General features: G+C 46.7%; 1 protein-coding gene across 9 annotated transcripts in view; it reads left to right on the top strand.

Moving 5' to 3' along the window:
• LOC119624823 (protein FAM153A-like) overlaps window positions 1–15,661 on the top strand; it is a 64,799-nt gene that overhangs the window by 15,264 nt on the left and 33,874 nt on the right. For all 9 annotated transcript variants that reach the window (XM_073013966.1, XM_073013963.1, XM_073013965.1 and 6 more), the window contains 12 exons: window positions 1,663–1,733; window positions 2,194–2,218; window positions 4,205–4,275; window positions 4,709–4,739; window positions 6,680–6,747; window positions 7,214–7,238; window positions 9,679–9,749; window positions 10,211–10,235; window positions 12,391–12,461; window positions 12,922–12,946; window positions 14,933–15,003; window positions 15,437–15,467. In XM_073013966.1, coding sequence (XP_072870067.1) covers window positions 1,663–1,733; window positions 2,194–2,218; window positions 4,205–4,275; window positions 4,709–4,739; window positions 6,680–6,747; window positions 7,214–7,238; window positions 9,679–9,749; window positions 10,211–10,235; window positions 12,391–12,461; window positions 12,922–12,946; window positions 14,933–15,003; window positions 15,437–15,467 — 585 coding nt within the window. The remainder of the gene's footprint in view (window positions 1–1,662; window positions 1,734–2,193; window positions 2,219–4,204; window positions 4,276–4,708; window positions 4,740–6,679; window positions 6,748–7,213; window positions 7,239–9,678; window positions 9,750–10,210; window positions 10,236–12,390; window positions 12,462–12,921; window positions 12,947–14,932; window positions 15,004–15,436; window positions 15,468–15,661) is intronic.

The following is a 15,661-nucleotide window of genomic DNA, read 5'->3' as shown; positions in this document are numbered from 1 at the left end:
AGCACAACACAAGGATTAATGTTTGTTTGTTTTTTTAACTAATCCATCACCCGGCACACTTTACGTAAATCAGCCCATTCATTCTCCACCACAGTTGTCTGAAGTTAAGTTTAATATCCCCAGTCATCAGATACTGGTTGGGCAGGGATGAATTTCTCAACATCTGGCTTTCTCAGTAGAGGAGGCAAATGGGAAATCAGCAGCGGGTGGAAGGTTGATTCTATGGGCTGCTGTCCAGTATGGATCTCACAGCCCTGGTATAACTCATCAGTCTGGCAGACTTTGAGCACCTGGGTGTGCATGTGGACGTTTGATGGCGTATAGAATTCTAAGCACTGTCTGTCCTCACAGGATGGTCTCAGTGGTTGCATAACCCGGGATTAGAGTTGGGATGTTTTACAGTGGACTTTGGTGTGGTCAGAAATGTGAAACACACACGGCGAGGTCACAGGCTTTTCGTTTGGTGGTTGTGTTATTCCTCAGATCCTATTTAAAAGCAGAGAACAGGCTGGGTGTGGTGGCTCACGCCTGTAATCCCAGCACTTTGGGAGGCCAAGGCGGGTGAATCACTTGAGGTCAGGGGTTTGAGACCAGCCTGGCTAACACTGTCTCTACTAAAAACACAAAAATTAACTGAGTGTGGTGGCAGTTGCCAGTAATCCCAGCTACCCAGGAGGCTGAGGCAGGAGAATCACTTGTACCTGGGAGATGGGGGTTGCGGTGAGCCTAGATCATGCCACTGCACTCTAGCCTGGGCAACAGAGTGAAATTTTGTCTCAAGAAGAAAAAACGGAGGACATTCCGGGACACAGTCTATTCTATTTAATAACACGATTGCCACAAGTGTCACATATGCCCTAATTCAGCCCACACAACCAAGACTCAGTGCAGAATAGGCACTCAAGGAAGAACTAGGGTGTTATTCTGACGTCCATCTCCCCCGGTGGAATTTCCTGCATAGCTAGTTTGGAGAGTGTTAGCGTCCCCACCTCCTGCCCCCCATGATGGGTTGTCCTGGTGTTGGAGCCAACGTGAGCATGAGCAGCAACGGATTTCACAGACACATACATTGTGTTGAAAAGGAAGAGCGGAAGGGCAAATATGCTAAGTGCGTGCCATCTTTCAATGATAGGATAGTTGAATATTTTAAAATCCTGGTTTAATTCTCTTTGAATCAAAGGTTCAGAGAAGTCATAACTTTTTTGACTAGAATTAAATTTTTTTTGAAGAAAGGTGGCTTTTTATGCAGCACAAAATGTTTCGGGTTGGAGAATGATGATCAGCAGCACCTGTGGATGCTGTGGGGGAAATGACCTCAGAAGGGATGATGAAGGGAGGGCAAGTTAGCTCAGGTCAGATTAGGAAGGAGGAACCTGACACGCTGTAGGGAGGGTCGCCTGCCCCGTGTCCTGTGCCCTCTTTGAGATCAGCTGTGTCTCATTGCTGAACTTGCCTTAGCTAGAGGACCAAGGCTCTGTTTCCCATGGCTTTCCTCATGGTCTCATTTGCCTGCCTTCACCACCAAGGAGGATGGGCCTACAGCTCCGTCTGTGGTAACCCACCTTCTTCACACATGCCAGCCTCATGTCCACACCACCCAATACAACCCGAGGAATTTTCTCAGCAGAATCCATGTGGTGACACTTACCCTATGTCTCCTAGATCCTCAAGAGGACCTCGCAGCAGAACATCCACGTGAGGCACCCGTTGAGAGGGTCCTCTCTGTTATCAACGTAAGTTCTTCTTTCTTTATCTGAAAGGGGAAATTCATTTTCCTAGGTTTCTTTCAATTTCACTTGCATAAAGATAGGAAAACTTTACTACCATGTACATTATAGATGCCTTAGAGAATTTCTTGGTGGGAAAATGTAAAATGAGAATTCTTTACCAACTAATAACTAATTCAAGATGGCATTCTTGGATGACAGCTTCAGTTACAAACTATGTCAGCAAGCATTTTCATCAGGAGGAAAACCTTCTTGAAAATACTGAATTTACCACCAAAATTAACTTTAAAATCTTGCACAAAAACCTGGTGACTTTGTACAAGTGTTTTCTGGGCTTTATTTTTGTGGCCGTTGCCTCCACCAGAATTTCCCATCTGGCTTTCTAATAGCACTACGTTAAGAAAAGACCTGTGTACAAGGACAGCACGATCTTACCCTCACAGTGTTTTCCTTTCTCTAAACTCAGGCGGAGGCATTCACAGAGACAAATGGTACGTATTCTGGGATCACCTATTTGGTAAGGAAAAATCTTAATGTTAAGAAAGGTGACACATTCTTGCCTGGTTTTTCGGGAGAACCATTCTCGTTGGAGCTTTGTACTGGAAATGAGGTTAGGGCAGAAATTACTGAGTGTACTGAAGAGGGGTGATCATCCTACGTGGTGCCTGTTAGCTGCAGTGTCGTTTTTATGACATCGAATGAGGTGCATCAGGGTGGGAGGTGTAAGGAGTCTGTGTAGAATGATTATGAGTTTCTTTGGGAGGATGTGTACATTTCTCCAGAAAGCATGTTTCCATGTGCAGAACTCTACACAAAAATGAGTGTGGTAAGTAAAAATCCCATTACCACTGCACACCGTGCGTAAATCAGCCCATTGGTCCTCCACCACGGCTGTAGCTGAAGGGCAGTTGGAGATCCCCAGTACTCAGGTGGAGATAGTGCAGAGATGAATTTGCCAAGCTCTTTGTCTCCTCAGTGGAGGAGGCAGAGGTGCACTCAGGAGTGGGTGGAAGGTGATGCCATGGGCTACTACTCGGCAGTAATCACGTGGTTCTGGTATAATTTGTCATTATGGCAGAGAGCTTGAGCACCTAGGTGTGCAGATGAAATCTGGATAGCCTTCAGAAATCCCAAATACTGTCTCTCACATAGGATTGTCTCAATGGTCACATAACTCAGTGTAGGGATAAGTACATTTTACAGTGGACTTTGGTGTGGTCACAAATGGGAAACAGACATTGAGAGGTCAGGCTTTTGGCTGCAGTGCTGTGTTAATTTTCTCATCTCCTGGTGAAAAGCAGAAAATGATCAGACATATTATATTGTATTTAATGAGATAATCACCACAATCCTTACATGTGCTGCAGTTCAGCACGCACACCCAAGACACCGCACCAAATAAGAACGGAAGGAACAACTTGAGTGTTACCCTGGTACTCATCTTCTCGCTGGAATCTTCTACAGAGCTGGGTTAGAGAGGGTCAGCGCCCCCACCTGCTGCCCCCCAGGGTGGGCTGTCCTAGGGCTGGAGCCAGTGTGAGCATGAGCAGCAGCAGGCCCCACGGCACACACACACTGTGTTAAAAGGAAAGGCCGAAGGACAAACATCACATGCCAAGTAGGAGTCGTCTGTAAATGGTACGATAATTGAGTATTTTCAAATCTCGGTTTGGTCTTCTTTAAAACAAAAGGTTAGTGAATATAGAGAATATTTTAGCTAGAATTGAGTCTCCTCTTTGAAGAAAGGTTGCTTTTTATCTAGTACAAAATGTTCTGTCCGGCCACGGTGTCTGACACCTGTAGTCCCAGCATGGTGGGAGGCCGAGACGGGTGGGTCACCTGAGGTCGGGAGTTCGAAACCAGAGTGACCAACATGGAGAAAACCCGTCTCTACTAAAAATACAAAATTAGCCTGGCGTGGTGATGCATGTCTGTAATCCCAGCGACTCAGAAGGCTGAGGCTGGAGAATCGCTTGAACCTGGGAGGCTGAGGTTGTGGTGAGTTGAGATCGTGCCATTATACTTCAGCCTGCGCAATAAGAGTAAAACTCCATCTGAAAAAAAGGAAAAGGTTCTAGGAGGGACAAAACACACACTGCAGGACATGTGGATCCTGGGGAGGAAATGACCTCGAGGGGATCGAGAAGGCAGGACAAGTTAGCTCAGGTCAGATTAGGAAGGAGGAGCCCTGGATGCTGCAGGGAAACACTGTGTGGTGGGCCCTGTTTGAGATGGGTTAGTTCATGTGCAAGAGGTTGCCTTAGCTAGAGGACCAAGGCCCTGTCTTCTGTGGCCTTCCTGATGCCTTCCTTCACCACTTGCCTTCCCTCACCACCATGGAGGATGGACCGGCAGAGGCTGAGCCTGTGCTGTGAACACACCTTTCCACACACGCCAGCCCCGGGTCCACAACTCCAAGACCACCTGAGGGATTCAGTCAGTGGAGCTCATGTGCTTATAGTGACTCTGTTTCCCAGGTAACCTGGAAGATCTGGAGGAGGATGTGCCAGAGCAGACATCCTCGGAGGAAGCCTCAGGGGTTCACATGGTAAAGTCTTCTTTTATCCTCTGAAATGGAAATTTTATTTCTCTCGATTTCTCTCTTGTTTCAATGGAACTAAGATGTATACATCTTACCATGTACATTATAGGTGACTTACAGAATTTCTTGGTGGGCAAATGTCAGAGTTCATTATCAACTAAAACATGGCTTCAGATGGCATCCGCATTTACACACTGTGTGTCAGCAGGCATTTTCCTCAAGAGAAATGCCTTCTTCTTGAGAAGTATTTGGAATTGTCAAACAAAAACATTGGAAAATCTTGTAGAAAAATCTTGTGCCTTTCCACGAATGTCTTCTAGATATCGGGGCCATTTTCCCAACCACTGTTTACTATGTGTCTTTTTAATGTCAGCAAGTGAAGACCTGTGCACCCAGGAGACAGCCTGGTCTGACCTCACAGTGTTTTCTTTTTCTCTAGATGCGAGTGGACCCAGCCACACTGGCGAAGAGTACGTATTCGGGGGTCGTCTCTTTGTTGAGGTTTGAAACCTCAGTGTTGCGAAGGTGGCTCTGTTTCACCTGCATTTGCTCAAGGGTCTCTCTTGTTTGAGCTTCCTGTAGAAATGAGATTTGGGAAGTTCGGTTTAAAAAATACGAAGAGTCAGGCTGGGCGCAATGGCTTATGCATGTAGTCCCAGCACTTTGAGAGGCCGAGACGGGTGAATCATCTGATGTCGGGAGTTTGAGACCAGCCTCACTAACATTGAGAAACCCTGTCTCTGCTAAAAATTTAAAATTAGCCGGGAGTGGTGGTGCATGCCCCTAATCCCAGCTACTCAGGAGTCTGAGGCAGGAGAATCAATGGAGCCCAAGAGGTGGAGGTTGCAATGAGCCAAGATTGTGACATTGAAATCCATCCTGGCAACAAGAGTGAAACTCTGTGTCAAAAAACACAAAAACAAAAAACTAAGAGTCCAGTAAACGACTCTAACCATGGTACTGTCATCCCAGGAAGCACCAGTGTCATATAAGGTGCGGCGCTACATCAGGGTTTGCAGGGACAGAGGAGCGAGTCTATATGGAATGATTGTGGATGTGTGGGAGCGTGTGTGCATTTCCCCAGAAAACATACTCCCATGTTCACAGCACAACACAAGCATCAGTGTTCAAGGAAAATTCCATCACCACTGCACAGTTTACATAAATCAACCCATTCATCATCCACCACAGCTGTCCCTGAAGATAAATTTACCATCCCCCGTCCTCAGATGGGCATGGTGCAGAGACGAATTTCCCAAGCTCTTGTTCTTTTAAATGGAAGAGGCACATGTGACCTTGGGAATGAGTGGAAGGTTAATGCCATGGGCTACTACCCGGAATTTGTCACAAAGCCCTGGTATAATTTCTTGCTGGGCCAGGTTGTTCCAGCACTTCTGTGTGCGTGTGGGAGAATGAAAACCTATTTGGATCCCAAACACTGTCATGACTGGGTGGTGTCAGTGGTCAGCTCACCCAGGGTTGGTTTGAGCAGGTACATTGTACAGTGGGCTTCAGTATGATCATTAACATAAAACAGAGTCCACAGGCTTTTGGTCTACAGCGGTGAGGTCGTTCCTCAGCTCCTGTTGGAAAGCAGACAGTGATGAGTGGCATATTCTATTGTATTTAATGAAATTATCACTGCACATCTTAGAAATTCAGTAGAACCCAATCCCAAGACACGGCATCCCATAAAATCTCAAGGATCAACCTGGGTGTTAGCCTGGCACCCATTTTCCCTGCTGGAATCTCCTGCATAGCTGGGCTGGAGAGGGTCAGTGCCTCGCCCCCGTCCCCCTCGCTGCTCCCATGACAGGCTGTCCCGGTGCTGGAGTCAGTGTGAGCATGAGCAGCAGTGAACCCCACGGGGCACACACTTTGCGTTAAAAAGGAAGAGTGGAAGGACAAATCTCACAGGCTAGGTAGGGGTCATCTTTAAATGGTAGGATAATTGGGTATTTTCAAATCTTGGTTTAATTGCCTCATCACAAACAGTTAATGAAATCTTTTGGCTAGATTTAAATCTTTTTCAAGAAAGGTTGCTTCTTATTCAGTACAAAACCTGGAAGTGGTGATATACAGAGCAGCAGCACATGTGCGTTCTGAGGAGGAAATGACTTTGGCAGGGATCAATAAGAGGGCACTTGAGCTCAGGTCAGATTAGGAAGGAGGAGCCCTAAGAGGCTGCCAGGGACACACAGCCTGCACTATGTGGTGTGCGCTGTTTGAGATTGGCTATTTCACGTTTACGAGGTGGCCTGGAGCTAGAAAGCCAAAGGCCCTGATTCCCTCTCTTCCCTGCCTCTATCCTGTTCTGCTGTCCTCCTCCCCCACCCACCTCAAGCAATGTTACTGAATTGTTCGTGAGCAACACCACCAAGGTGCTGACGGTCACTCTGTGTCCTCCTAGTTCCGCCGGGACATCTGCAGGCGTGGTCCAGTGACAGCGAAGACGAGGAGGACCCAGAGGATGTGGAGGTCAGGCCGCCTGGATTTGTCTGAGAAAAACTGCTGCTTTCTTAGCTTTATTTTATTTGGATGAAATTAAGATACGAGAATGTGACAACATATATCTTAGATTAGTTACCCAATGTCCTTGGGAGGAGCTTTAAGTGAGAGTCTGTTCCCCACTGAGGGTTGACTTAATACAGAGGGAGAAAGTGACAGCATCCACCACACATTGTGGGGCAGTGAGCTTGTGCCTTTACCAACTTTGTTCTCTTTCGAACAAAATCACTTACTGGCCAACCAACATGGACTTGAGAGGAAACGTCCTCTGAGAAAAATGTGTCTTTACTGTGATTCGATTTGCTCTGTTCTTTTGGGTTCCTTTGAACACTGGTTTCCATCTTGTTTTCTAATGTCACTAAGTGAAGAAAAGTCCTGTGCACACAGGACACAGCAGGGTCTGATGCTCATAGCAATTTATTTTCTGTCTTTACAGAGATCCTCAGGAGTTACAGAAAAGGGTACGTATTGCAGAAGCCCTCCCATCCTGATGAGTCACCCAGATGACGAGGAATGTGCCACGGTCTCGCTGGCCTTCCTGTGGACAGGCAGCCTGAGTGGAGCTTCCTCTCATGGATGAGGACCTAGGCTGTGATGGGAGGGAGGGATGGTTGTTGTAGATAGAGCATGATGGTCACATTCTGCAGTCCCTGGGAGCAACTGCATTCTCTGAGCATGGGGTGAGCTTGTGCGCATTGATTTGCTGCGTGTCTTTTTGAATTCACGTGGTGAGTGTCCAAAATACATAATGTCAAGGTCACGTAGAGGCCCAGCCTCTATCCCTCAGCCTAGTCTGGTTTCCGTGTTCTGTGCTCAGGAAACACAGCATCATGAAAAGGTAACCAAAGGGCTTGCCCTAGGGTGTGAGTGGCAGGACGAGCACTTGCCTTCCTAGGAGGATGGAGGGTGACTCATGTATTACGAGGTGGGGAGAGACAAATGTGACTGTGGGACAGCAGAGGCTCCAGGACGTCCCCATTGAACCCACCGTGGACAAAGGTTGGTTGGCTGCCTGTTTCTGAAGGCTTTTGCAAAACAAGTGAATGCATTTGGTTTCGGTCAATAGGAATAGAACCTGAACCAAGTACAGCCTGCGTTTTTTCTTGGGAGTATGCATTTGGTGGAAACTTATGTGTATATATTGAATTTAATTGCTGTGTAGGTGTCAATACTTACCCCACATTTTAAAACAATCAGGCTGGTGTGATTTTAAAATGTCCCTCGCTAACCTCAGAAACTTATCTCTTCATAACCGAATTCTCCTAGTCATGTTTAATCTCTAGAATACAGTTTCTGTGTGGTACTCGGGGGCTTCCTGCTGAGTGATTAAAGGTAGAAATCCGTGTTACCAACATTGAGGCCCTAGGAATTCACAGGCAGCTGCCCACTGGGCTCTATGAGGGAGAGAGCAGGCTACAGCCTTGGCCTGGGCCTGCAGAGGAACATGATTTGGAGGAGCAGAAGGCAGGCATGAGGGCAGCAAAGCCATGGGGGACGCCGAGGTGCAACATCAGGAGAGTCAGTTCCACATCATCACCTGGGCGTGGGCGGAATGTTCACGCCTCGTCTGAAGGAGGCGTTGAGCTCCAACTTCATGACTGGCCTGAACATTGGCCGTCTTCCTAAGAGCCTGGTCATAGGAGCTCCTTCCTTGTTTCTGGTCTTCTCCATCTTCCTGTGTGTTGATGGCAATGGCACCACCAGAGATTAGTGAGAGACAGAGAACAGGAGTGAGTTCCTGAAATATTCAGCTTAGCCCAGAGAGAACATGATCAGCAGGGACGGATTGAGGGTCAGTCCAGACACGGAGTAGTTTCCATGCTTGATCTCCCTGTGGCTGGGACAAAGAACAGCTTCTGGGAGTCTCTGGACAGCTGATCCTTGTGTAGCTATTATTGGCCAACAGTGGCCTGGCCCAGAGTTCCGTTTTACTGGAGGGAAGCCTCAGCTCCCAGGCTGAGCAGCTGCCCCAGTGCTGGTGTCAGAGGAGGTGAGGAGACCCTGCTCTAAGGCAGGCTGAGCCCAAGAAAGGGAGAGGGGCTGCCCTGGTGTTAGGTTGTCCTTTCTACTTTCCAATGTGACCCATAAGACATCAGTTTCTCTGTATCTCTGAGACAGCCTTGCAATCATCAGTCCAAAAGTCTGTTGTCTCCTACTCATAGGTGGAGGAATCCTGGCCATGGCAGGTCACGGGAGGGCAGGGACTTGTGTCCTCCTCATTCCTTCTCATCTCAGAGCTCAGTCCTGGGCAGCCCATCTTGGGCCCCAGTGATGTTCCAATGCCTGCATTCCTGTTCTGAAATCTAGCACAAGTGTGGCAAGGCTTTCTGCTCTTTTTCTGTAGTCTCTGAGTTCCCACGCTTACCCAGGGGCCTGCGTGGGTTCTAATCCAGGGTCAGGGGAGAAGAGTGTGTGCTCCTCAAACAGTGAGGTTTTCTCTTCTCTGCTCCTGCGGTTCTGCTTTTGTCTTCTGAAGTAGGCACGGAATGATTACAATAATAAATTTTGTATATGTTTTGCCACAATAATGTCTGAAGTTCAATAAAAGGGATGGAAAGTGAAGGAGAAGCATATGTAGACCCAGGAAAGACAAATGACATTGTCACATTTCAACAGGAAAGTGGAAATTTCCTAGGCCTCTAAATGCGTAGGGGAAGGATGAGACACTGCCACGGCATCGGCAGTGCGTGTCTGTGCTGCTAAGGCTCTGTCTTCCATGGCTTTCCTGATGGTCTCACTGACCTTTCTTCATCACCAAGGAGGATGTTCTGGCAGGAGTTCCGTTTTTGCAGTTAACCCCCCTTGTCTACATGTGCCAGCCCCGTGTTTTTAGCACCCGAGTCTCCCTGACGGGTTCCTTCAGTGCACCCAACATGCTGACAATGACTCCGTGTTTCCTAGAGCGTGACGAAGACTTGTTGTGTGAGCATCCGCTCAAGATACTATCTGAGATGTTACGAGGCTTTTTTAAGGTAAAGTCTGTTTTGTTTATCTGAGGTGGGAATTTTGTTTCTCTTGGTTTCCATATAAATTGAAGTAAGATATGATAATCTTTCCACGTACAGTATGGATGACTTACAGAAATTCTTTATGGGCAGCTGAAGATGAGACTTTATTACCCAGAAGAATGAATTCAAGATGACATTTGTAGGTGACAGGTTCACCTAAAACCTCTATGGCAGTAAGCATTTTCCATGGAAGTTCGTTCTTCTTGAAAAGAATGGTGAACATGCAGTGAAAATAAACTTGAAAATCGGGCACAAAAATCTTGTGCCTTTGCACATGTCCTCTAGGCTTTATTTGGGGCCCTTGTGTTGACTGTTTTCACTATTTCCATTGGGTTTTCTAATGTCAACAAGTGCAGTAGAGACCTGTGCACACAGGACACGGTGTGGTCTGACTCTTGTAATGTTTTTCTTTTCTCTAATTGCAGAAGAGCTTTGACGTAGAGACAGAAGGTATGTAATCTGGGATAGCTTTTTTAAAAATTGTTTTTATTTTACTTGAAAGTCTGGGATGCGTGTGTAGAATGGCACGTTTGTTTCATAGGTATAAATGTGGTGGTTTGCTGCACCTATCAACACGTCATCTAGGTTTACTGCTCAGCATGCATTACATATTTATACTAATGCTCTCCCTCGCCTTGCCCCCCACGCTCCAGGAATTGCTTTTTTGCTAAGGAAATACCTTATTTTTTCAGAACAATGGCACTTTTTACCATGCATTTGGTGGAGAATTTCTCTGGAGCTTCCTAACAGAAATGAGGTTTTAGGCAGTTTGGTATAAAAAACAGTAAGACTTCGGTACAGAATTGTGACCATCTTTCTGTAGTCTCCGCAGGAAGTGGTGTCCCGTACATGAAAGAGGGTGGTGTGCATCAGGTTTGGGAGGTGTGGAGGAGAGAGTCTGTGGGTGGTGATTGTGTCTTTCAGAGTCTTTGTGCATGTTCCTAGCACAACACAAGGATTAATGTTTGTTTGTTTTTTTAACTAATCCATCACCCGGCACACTTTACGTAAATCAGCCCATTCATTCTCCACCACAGTTGTCTGAAGTTAAGTTTAATATCCCCAGTCATCAGATACTGGTTGGGCAGGGATGAATTTCTCAACATCTGGCTTTCTCAGTAGAGGAGGCAAATGGGAAATCAGCAGCGGGTGGAAGGTTGATTCTATGGGCTGCTGTCCAGTATGGATCTCACAGCCCTGGTATAACTCATCAGTCTGGCAGACTTTGAGCACCTGGGTGTGCATGTGGACGTTTGATGGCGTATAGAATTCTAAGCACTGTCTGTCCTCACAGGATGGTCTCAGTGGTTGCATAACCCGGGATTAGAGTTGGGATGTTTTACAGTGGACTTTGGTGTGGTCAGAAATGTGAAACACACACGGCGAGGTCACAGGCTTTTCGTTTGGTGGTTGTGTTATTCCTCAGATCCTATTTAAAAGCAGAGAACAGGCTGGGTGTGGTGGCTCACGCCTGTAATCCCAGCACTTTGGGAGGCCAAGGCGGGTGAATCACTTGAGGTCAGGGGTTTGAGACCAGCCTGGCTAACACTGTCTCTACTAAAAACACAAAAATTAACTGAGTGTGGTGGCAGTTGCCAGTAATCCCAGCTACCCAGGAGGCTGAGGCAGGAGAATCACTTGTACCTGGGAGATGGGGGTTGCGGTGAGCCTAGATCATGCCACTGCACTCTAGCCTGGGCAACAGAGTGAAATTTTGTCTCAAGAAGAAAAAACGGAGGACATTCCGGGACACAGTCTATTCTATTTAATAACACGATTGCCACAAGTGTCACATATGCCCTAATTCAGCCCACACAACCAAGACTCAGTGCAGAATAGGCACTCAAGGAAGAACTAGGGTGTTATTCTGACGTCCATCTCCCCCGGTGGAATTTCCTGCATAGCTAGTTTGGAGAGTGTTAGCGTCCCCACCTCCTGCCCCCCATGATGGGTTGTCCTGGTGTTGGAGCCAACGTGAGCATGAGCAGCAACTGATTTCACAGACACATACATTGTGTTGAAAAGGAAGAGCGGAAGGGCAAATATGCTAAGTGCGTGCCATCTTTCAATGATAGGATAGTTGAATATTTTAAAATCCTGGTTTAATTCTCTTTGAATCAAAGGTTCAGAGAAGTCATAACTTTTTTGACTAGAATTAAATTTTTTTTGAAGAAAGGTGGCTTTTTATGCAGCACAAAATGTTTCGGGTTGGAGAATGATGATCAGCAGCACCTGTGGATGCTGTGGGGGAAATGACCTCAGAAGGGATGATGAAGGGAGGGCAAGTTAGCTCAGGTCAGATTAGGAAGGAGGAACCTGACACGCTGTAGGGAGGGTCGCCTGCCCCGTGTCCTGTGCCCTCTTTGAGATCAGCTGTGTCTCATTGCTGAACTTGCCTTAGCTAGAGGACCAAGGCTCTGTTTCCCATGGCTTTCCTCATGGTCTCATTTGCCTGCCTTCACCACCAAGGAGGATGGGCCTACAGCTCCGTCTGTGGTAACCCACCTTCTTCACACATGCCAGCCTCATGTCCACACCACCCAATACAACCCGAGGAATTTCCTCAGCAGAATCCATGTGGTGACACTTACCCTATGTCTCCTAGATCCTCAAGAGGACCTCGCAGCAGAACATCCACGTGAGGCACCCGTTGAGAGGGTCCTCTCTGTTATCAACGTAAGTTCTTCTTTCTTTATCTGAAAGGGGAAATTCATTTTCCTAGGTTTCTTTCAATTTCACTTGCATAAAGATAGGAAAACTTTACTACCATGTACATTATAGATGCCTTAGAGAATTTCTTGGTGGGAAAATGTAAAATGAGAATTCTTTACCAACTAATAACTAATTCAAGATGGCATTCTTGGATGACAGCTTCAGTTACAAACTATGTCAGCAAGCATTTTCATCAGGAGGAAAACCTTCTTGAAAATACTGAATTTACCACCAAAATTAACTTTAAAATCTTGCACAAAAACCTGGTGACTTTGTACAAGTGTTTTCTGGGCTTTATTTTTGTGGCCGTTGCCTCCACCAGAATTTCCCATCTGGCTTTCTAATAGCACTACGTTAAGAAAAGACCTGTGTACAAGGACAGCACGATCTTACCCTCACAGTGTTTTCCTTTCTCTAAACTCAGGCGGAGGCATTCACAGAGACAAATGGTACGTATTCTGGGATCACCTATTTGGTAAGGAAAAATCTTAATGTTAAGAAAGGTGACACATTCTTGCCTGGTTTTTCGGGAGAACCATTCTCGTTGGAGCTTTGTACTGGAAATGAGGTTAGGGCAGAAATTACTGAGTGTACTGAAGAGGGGTGATCATCCTACGTGGTGCCTGTTAGCTGCAGTGTCGTTTTTATGACATCGAATGAGGTGCATCAGGGTGGGAGGTGTAAGGAGTCTGTGTAGAATGATTATGAGTTTCTTTGGGAGGATGTGTACATTTCTCCAGAAAGCATGTTTCCATGTGCAGAACTCTACACAAAAATGAGTGTGGTAAGTAAAAATCCCATTACCACTGCACACCGTGCGTAAATCAGCCCATTGGTCCTCCACCACGGCTGTAGCTGAAGGGCAGTTGGAGATCCCCAGTACTCAGGTGGAGATAGTGCAGAGATGAATTTGCCAAGCTCTTTGTCTCCTCAGTGGAGGAGGCAGAGGTGCACTCAGGAGTGGGTGGAAGGTGATGCCATGGGCTACTACTCGGCAGTAATCACGTGGTTCTGGTATAATTTGTCATTATGGCAGAGAGCTTGAGCACCTAGGTGTGCAGATGAAATCTGGATAGCCTTCAGAAATCCCAAATACTGTCTCTCACATAGGATTGTCTCAATGGTCACATAACTCAGTGTAGGGATAAGTACATTTTACAGTGGACTTTGGTGTGGTCACAAATGGGAAACAGACATTGAGAGGTCAGGCTTTTGGCTGCAGTGCTGTGTTAATTTTCTCATCTCCTGGTGAAAAGCAGAAAATGATCAGACATATTATATTGTATTTAATGAGATAATCACCACAATCCTTACATGTGCTGCAGTTCAGCACGCACACCCAAGACACCGCACCAAATAAGAACGGAAGGAACAACTTGAGTGTTACCCTGGTACTCATCTTCTCGCTGGAATCTTCTACAGAGCTGGGTTAGAGAGGGTCAGCGCCCCCACCTGCTGCCCCCCAGGGTGGGCTGTCCTAGGGCTGGAGCCAGTGTGAGCATGAGCAGCAGCAGGCCCCACGGCACACACACACTGTGTTAAAAGGAAAGGCCGAAGGACAAACATCACATGCCAAGTAGGAGTCGTCTGTAAATGGTACGATAATTGAGTATTTTCAAATCTCGGTTTGGTCTTCTTTAAAACAAAAGGTTAGTGAATATAGAGAATATTTTAGCTAGAATTGAGTCTCCTCTTTGAAGAAAGGTTGCTTTTTATCTAGTACAAAATGTTCTGTCCGGCCACGGTGTCTGACACCTGTAGTCCCAGCATGGTGGGAGGCCGAGACGGGTGGGTCACCTGAGGTCGGGAGTTCGAAACCAGAGTGACCAACATGGAGAAAACCCGTCTCTACTAAAAATACAAAATTAGCCTGGCGTGGTGATGCATGTCTGTAATCCCAGCGACTCAGAAGGCTGAGGCTGGAGAATCGCTTGAACCTGGGAGGCTGAGGTTGTGGTGAGTTGAGATCGTGCCATTATACTTCAGCCTGCGCAATAAGAGTAAAACTCCATCTGAAAAAAAGGAAAAGGTTCTAGGAGGGACAAAACACACACTGCAGGACATGTGGATCCTGGGGAGGAAATGACCTCGAGGGGATCGAGAAGGCAGGACAAGTTAGCTCAGGTCAGATTAGGAAGGAGGAGCCCTGGATGCTGCAGGGAAACACTGTGTGGTGGGCCCTGTTTGAGATGGGTTAGTTCATGTGCAAGAGGTTGCCTTAGCTAGAGGACCAAGGCCCTGTCTTCTGTGGCCTTCCTGATGCCTTCCTTCACCACTTGCCTTCCCTCACCACCATGGAGGATGGACCGGCAGAGGCTGAGCCTGTGCTGTGAACACACCTTTCCACACACGCCAGCCCCGGGTCCACAACTCCAAGACCACCTGAGGGATTCAGTCAGTGGAGCTCATGTGCTTATAGTGACTCTGTTTCCCAGGTAACCTGGAAGATCTGGAGGAGGATGTGCCAGAGCAGACATCCTCGGAGGAAGCCTCAGGGGTTCACATGGTAAAGTCTTCTTTTATCCTCTGAAATGGAAATTTTATTTCTCTCGATTTCTCTCTTGTTTCAATGGAACTAAGATGTATACATCTTACCATGTACATTATAGGTGACTTACAGAATTTCTTGGTGGGCAAATGTCAGAGTTCATTATCAACTAAAACATGGCTTCAGATGGCATCCGCATTTACACACTGTGTGTCAGCAGGCATTTTCCTCAAGAGAAATGCCTTCTTCTTGAGAAGTATTTGGAATTGTCAAACAAAAACATTGGAAAATCTTGTAGAAAAATCTTGTGCCTTTCCACGAATGTCTTCTAGATATCGGGGCCATTTTCCCAACCACTGTTTACTATGTGTCTTTTTAATGTCAGCAAGTGAAGACCTGTGCACCCAGGAGACAGCCTGGTCTGACCTCACAGTGTTTTCTTTTTCTCTAGATGCGAGTGGACCCAGCCACACTGGCGAAGAGTACGTATTCGGGGGTCGTCTCTTTGTTGAGGTTTGAAACCTCAGTGTTGCGAAGGTGGCTCTGTTTCACCTGCATTTGCTCAAGGGTCTCTCTTGTTTGAGCTTCCTGTAGAAATGAGATTTGGGAAGTTCGGTTTAAAAAATACGAAGAGTCAGGCTGGGCGCAATGGCTTATGCATGTAGTCCCAGCACTT

The sequence above is a fragment of the Chlorocebus sabaeus genome, unplaced genomic scaffold (genome assembly GCF_047675955.1).
Source record: "Chlorocebus sabaeus isolate Y175 unplaced genomic scaffold, mChlSab1.0.hap1 unalloc_scaffold_114, whole genome shotgun sequence".
In the NCBI taxonomy this organism is placed as follows: domain Eukaryota; kingdom Metazoa; phylum Chordata; class Mammalia; order Primates; family Cercopithecidae; genus Chlorocebus; species Chlorocebus sabaeus.
This window is presented reverse-complemented; position numbering and strand designations above follow the sequence as displayed.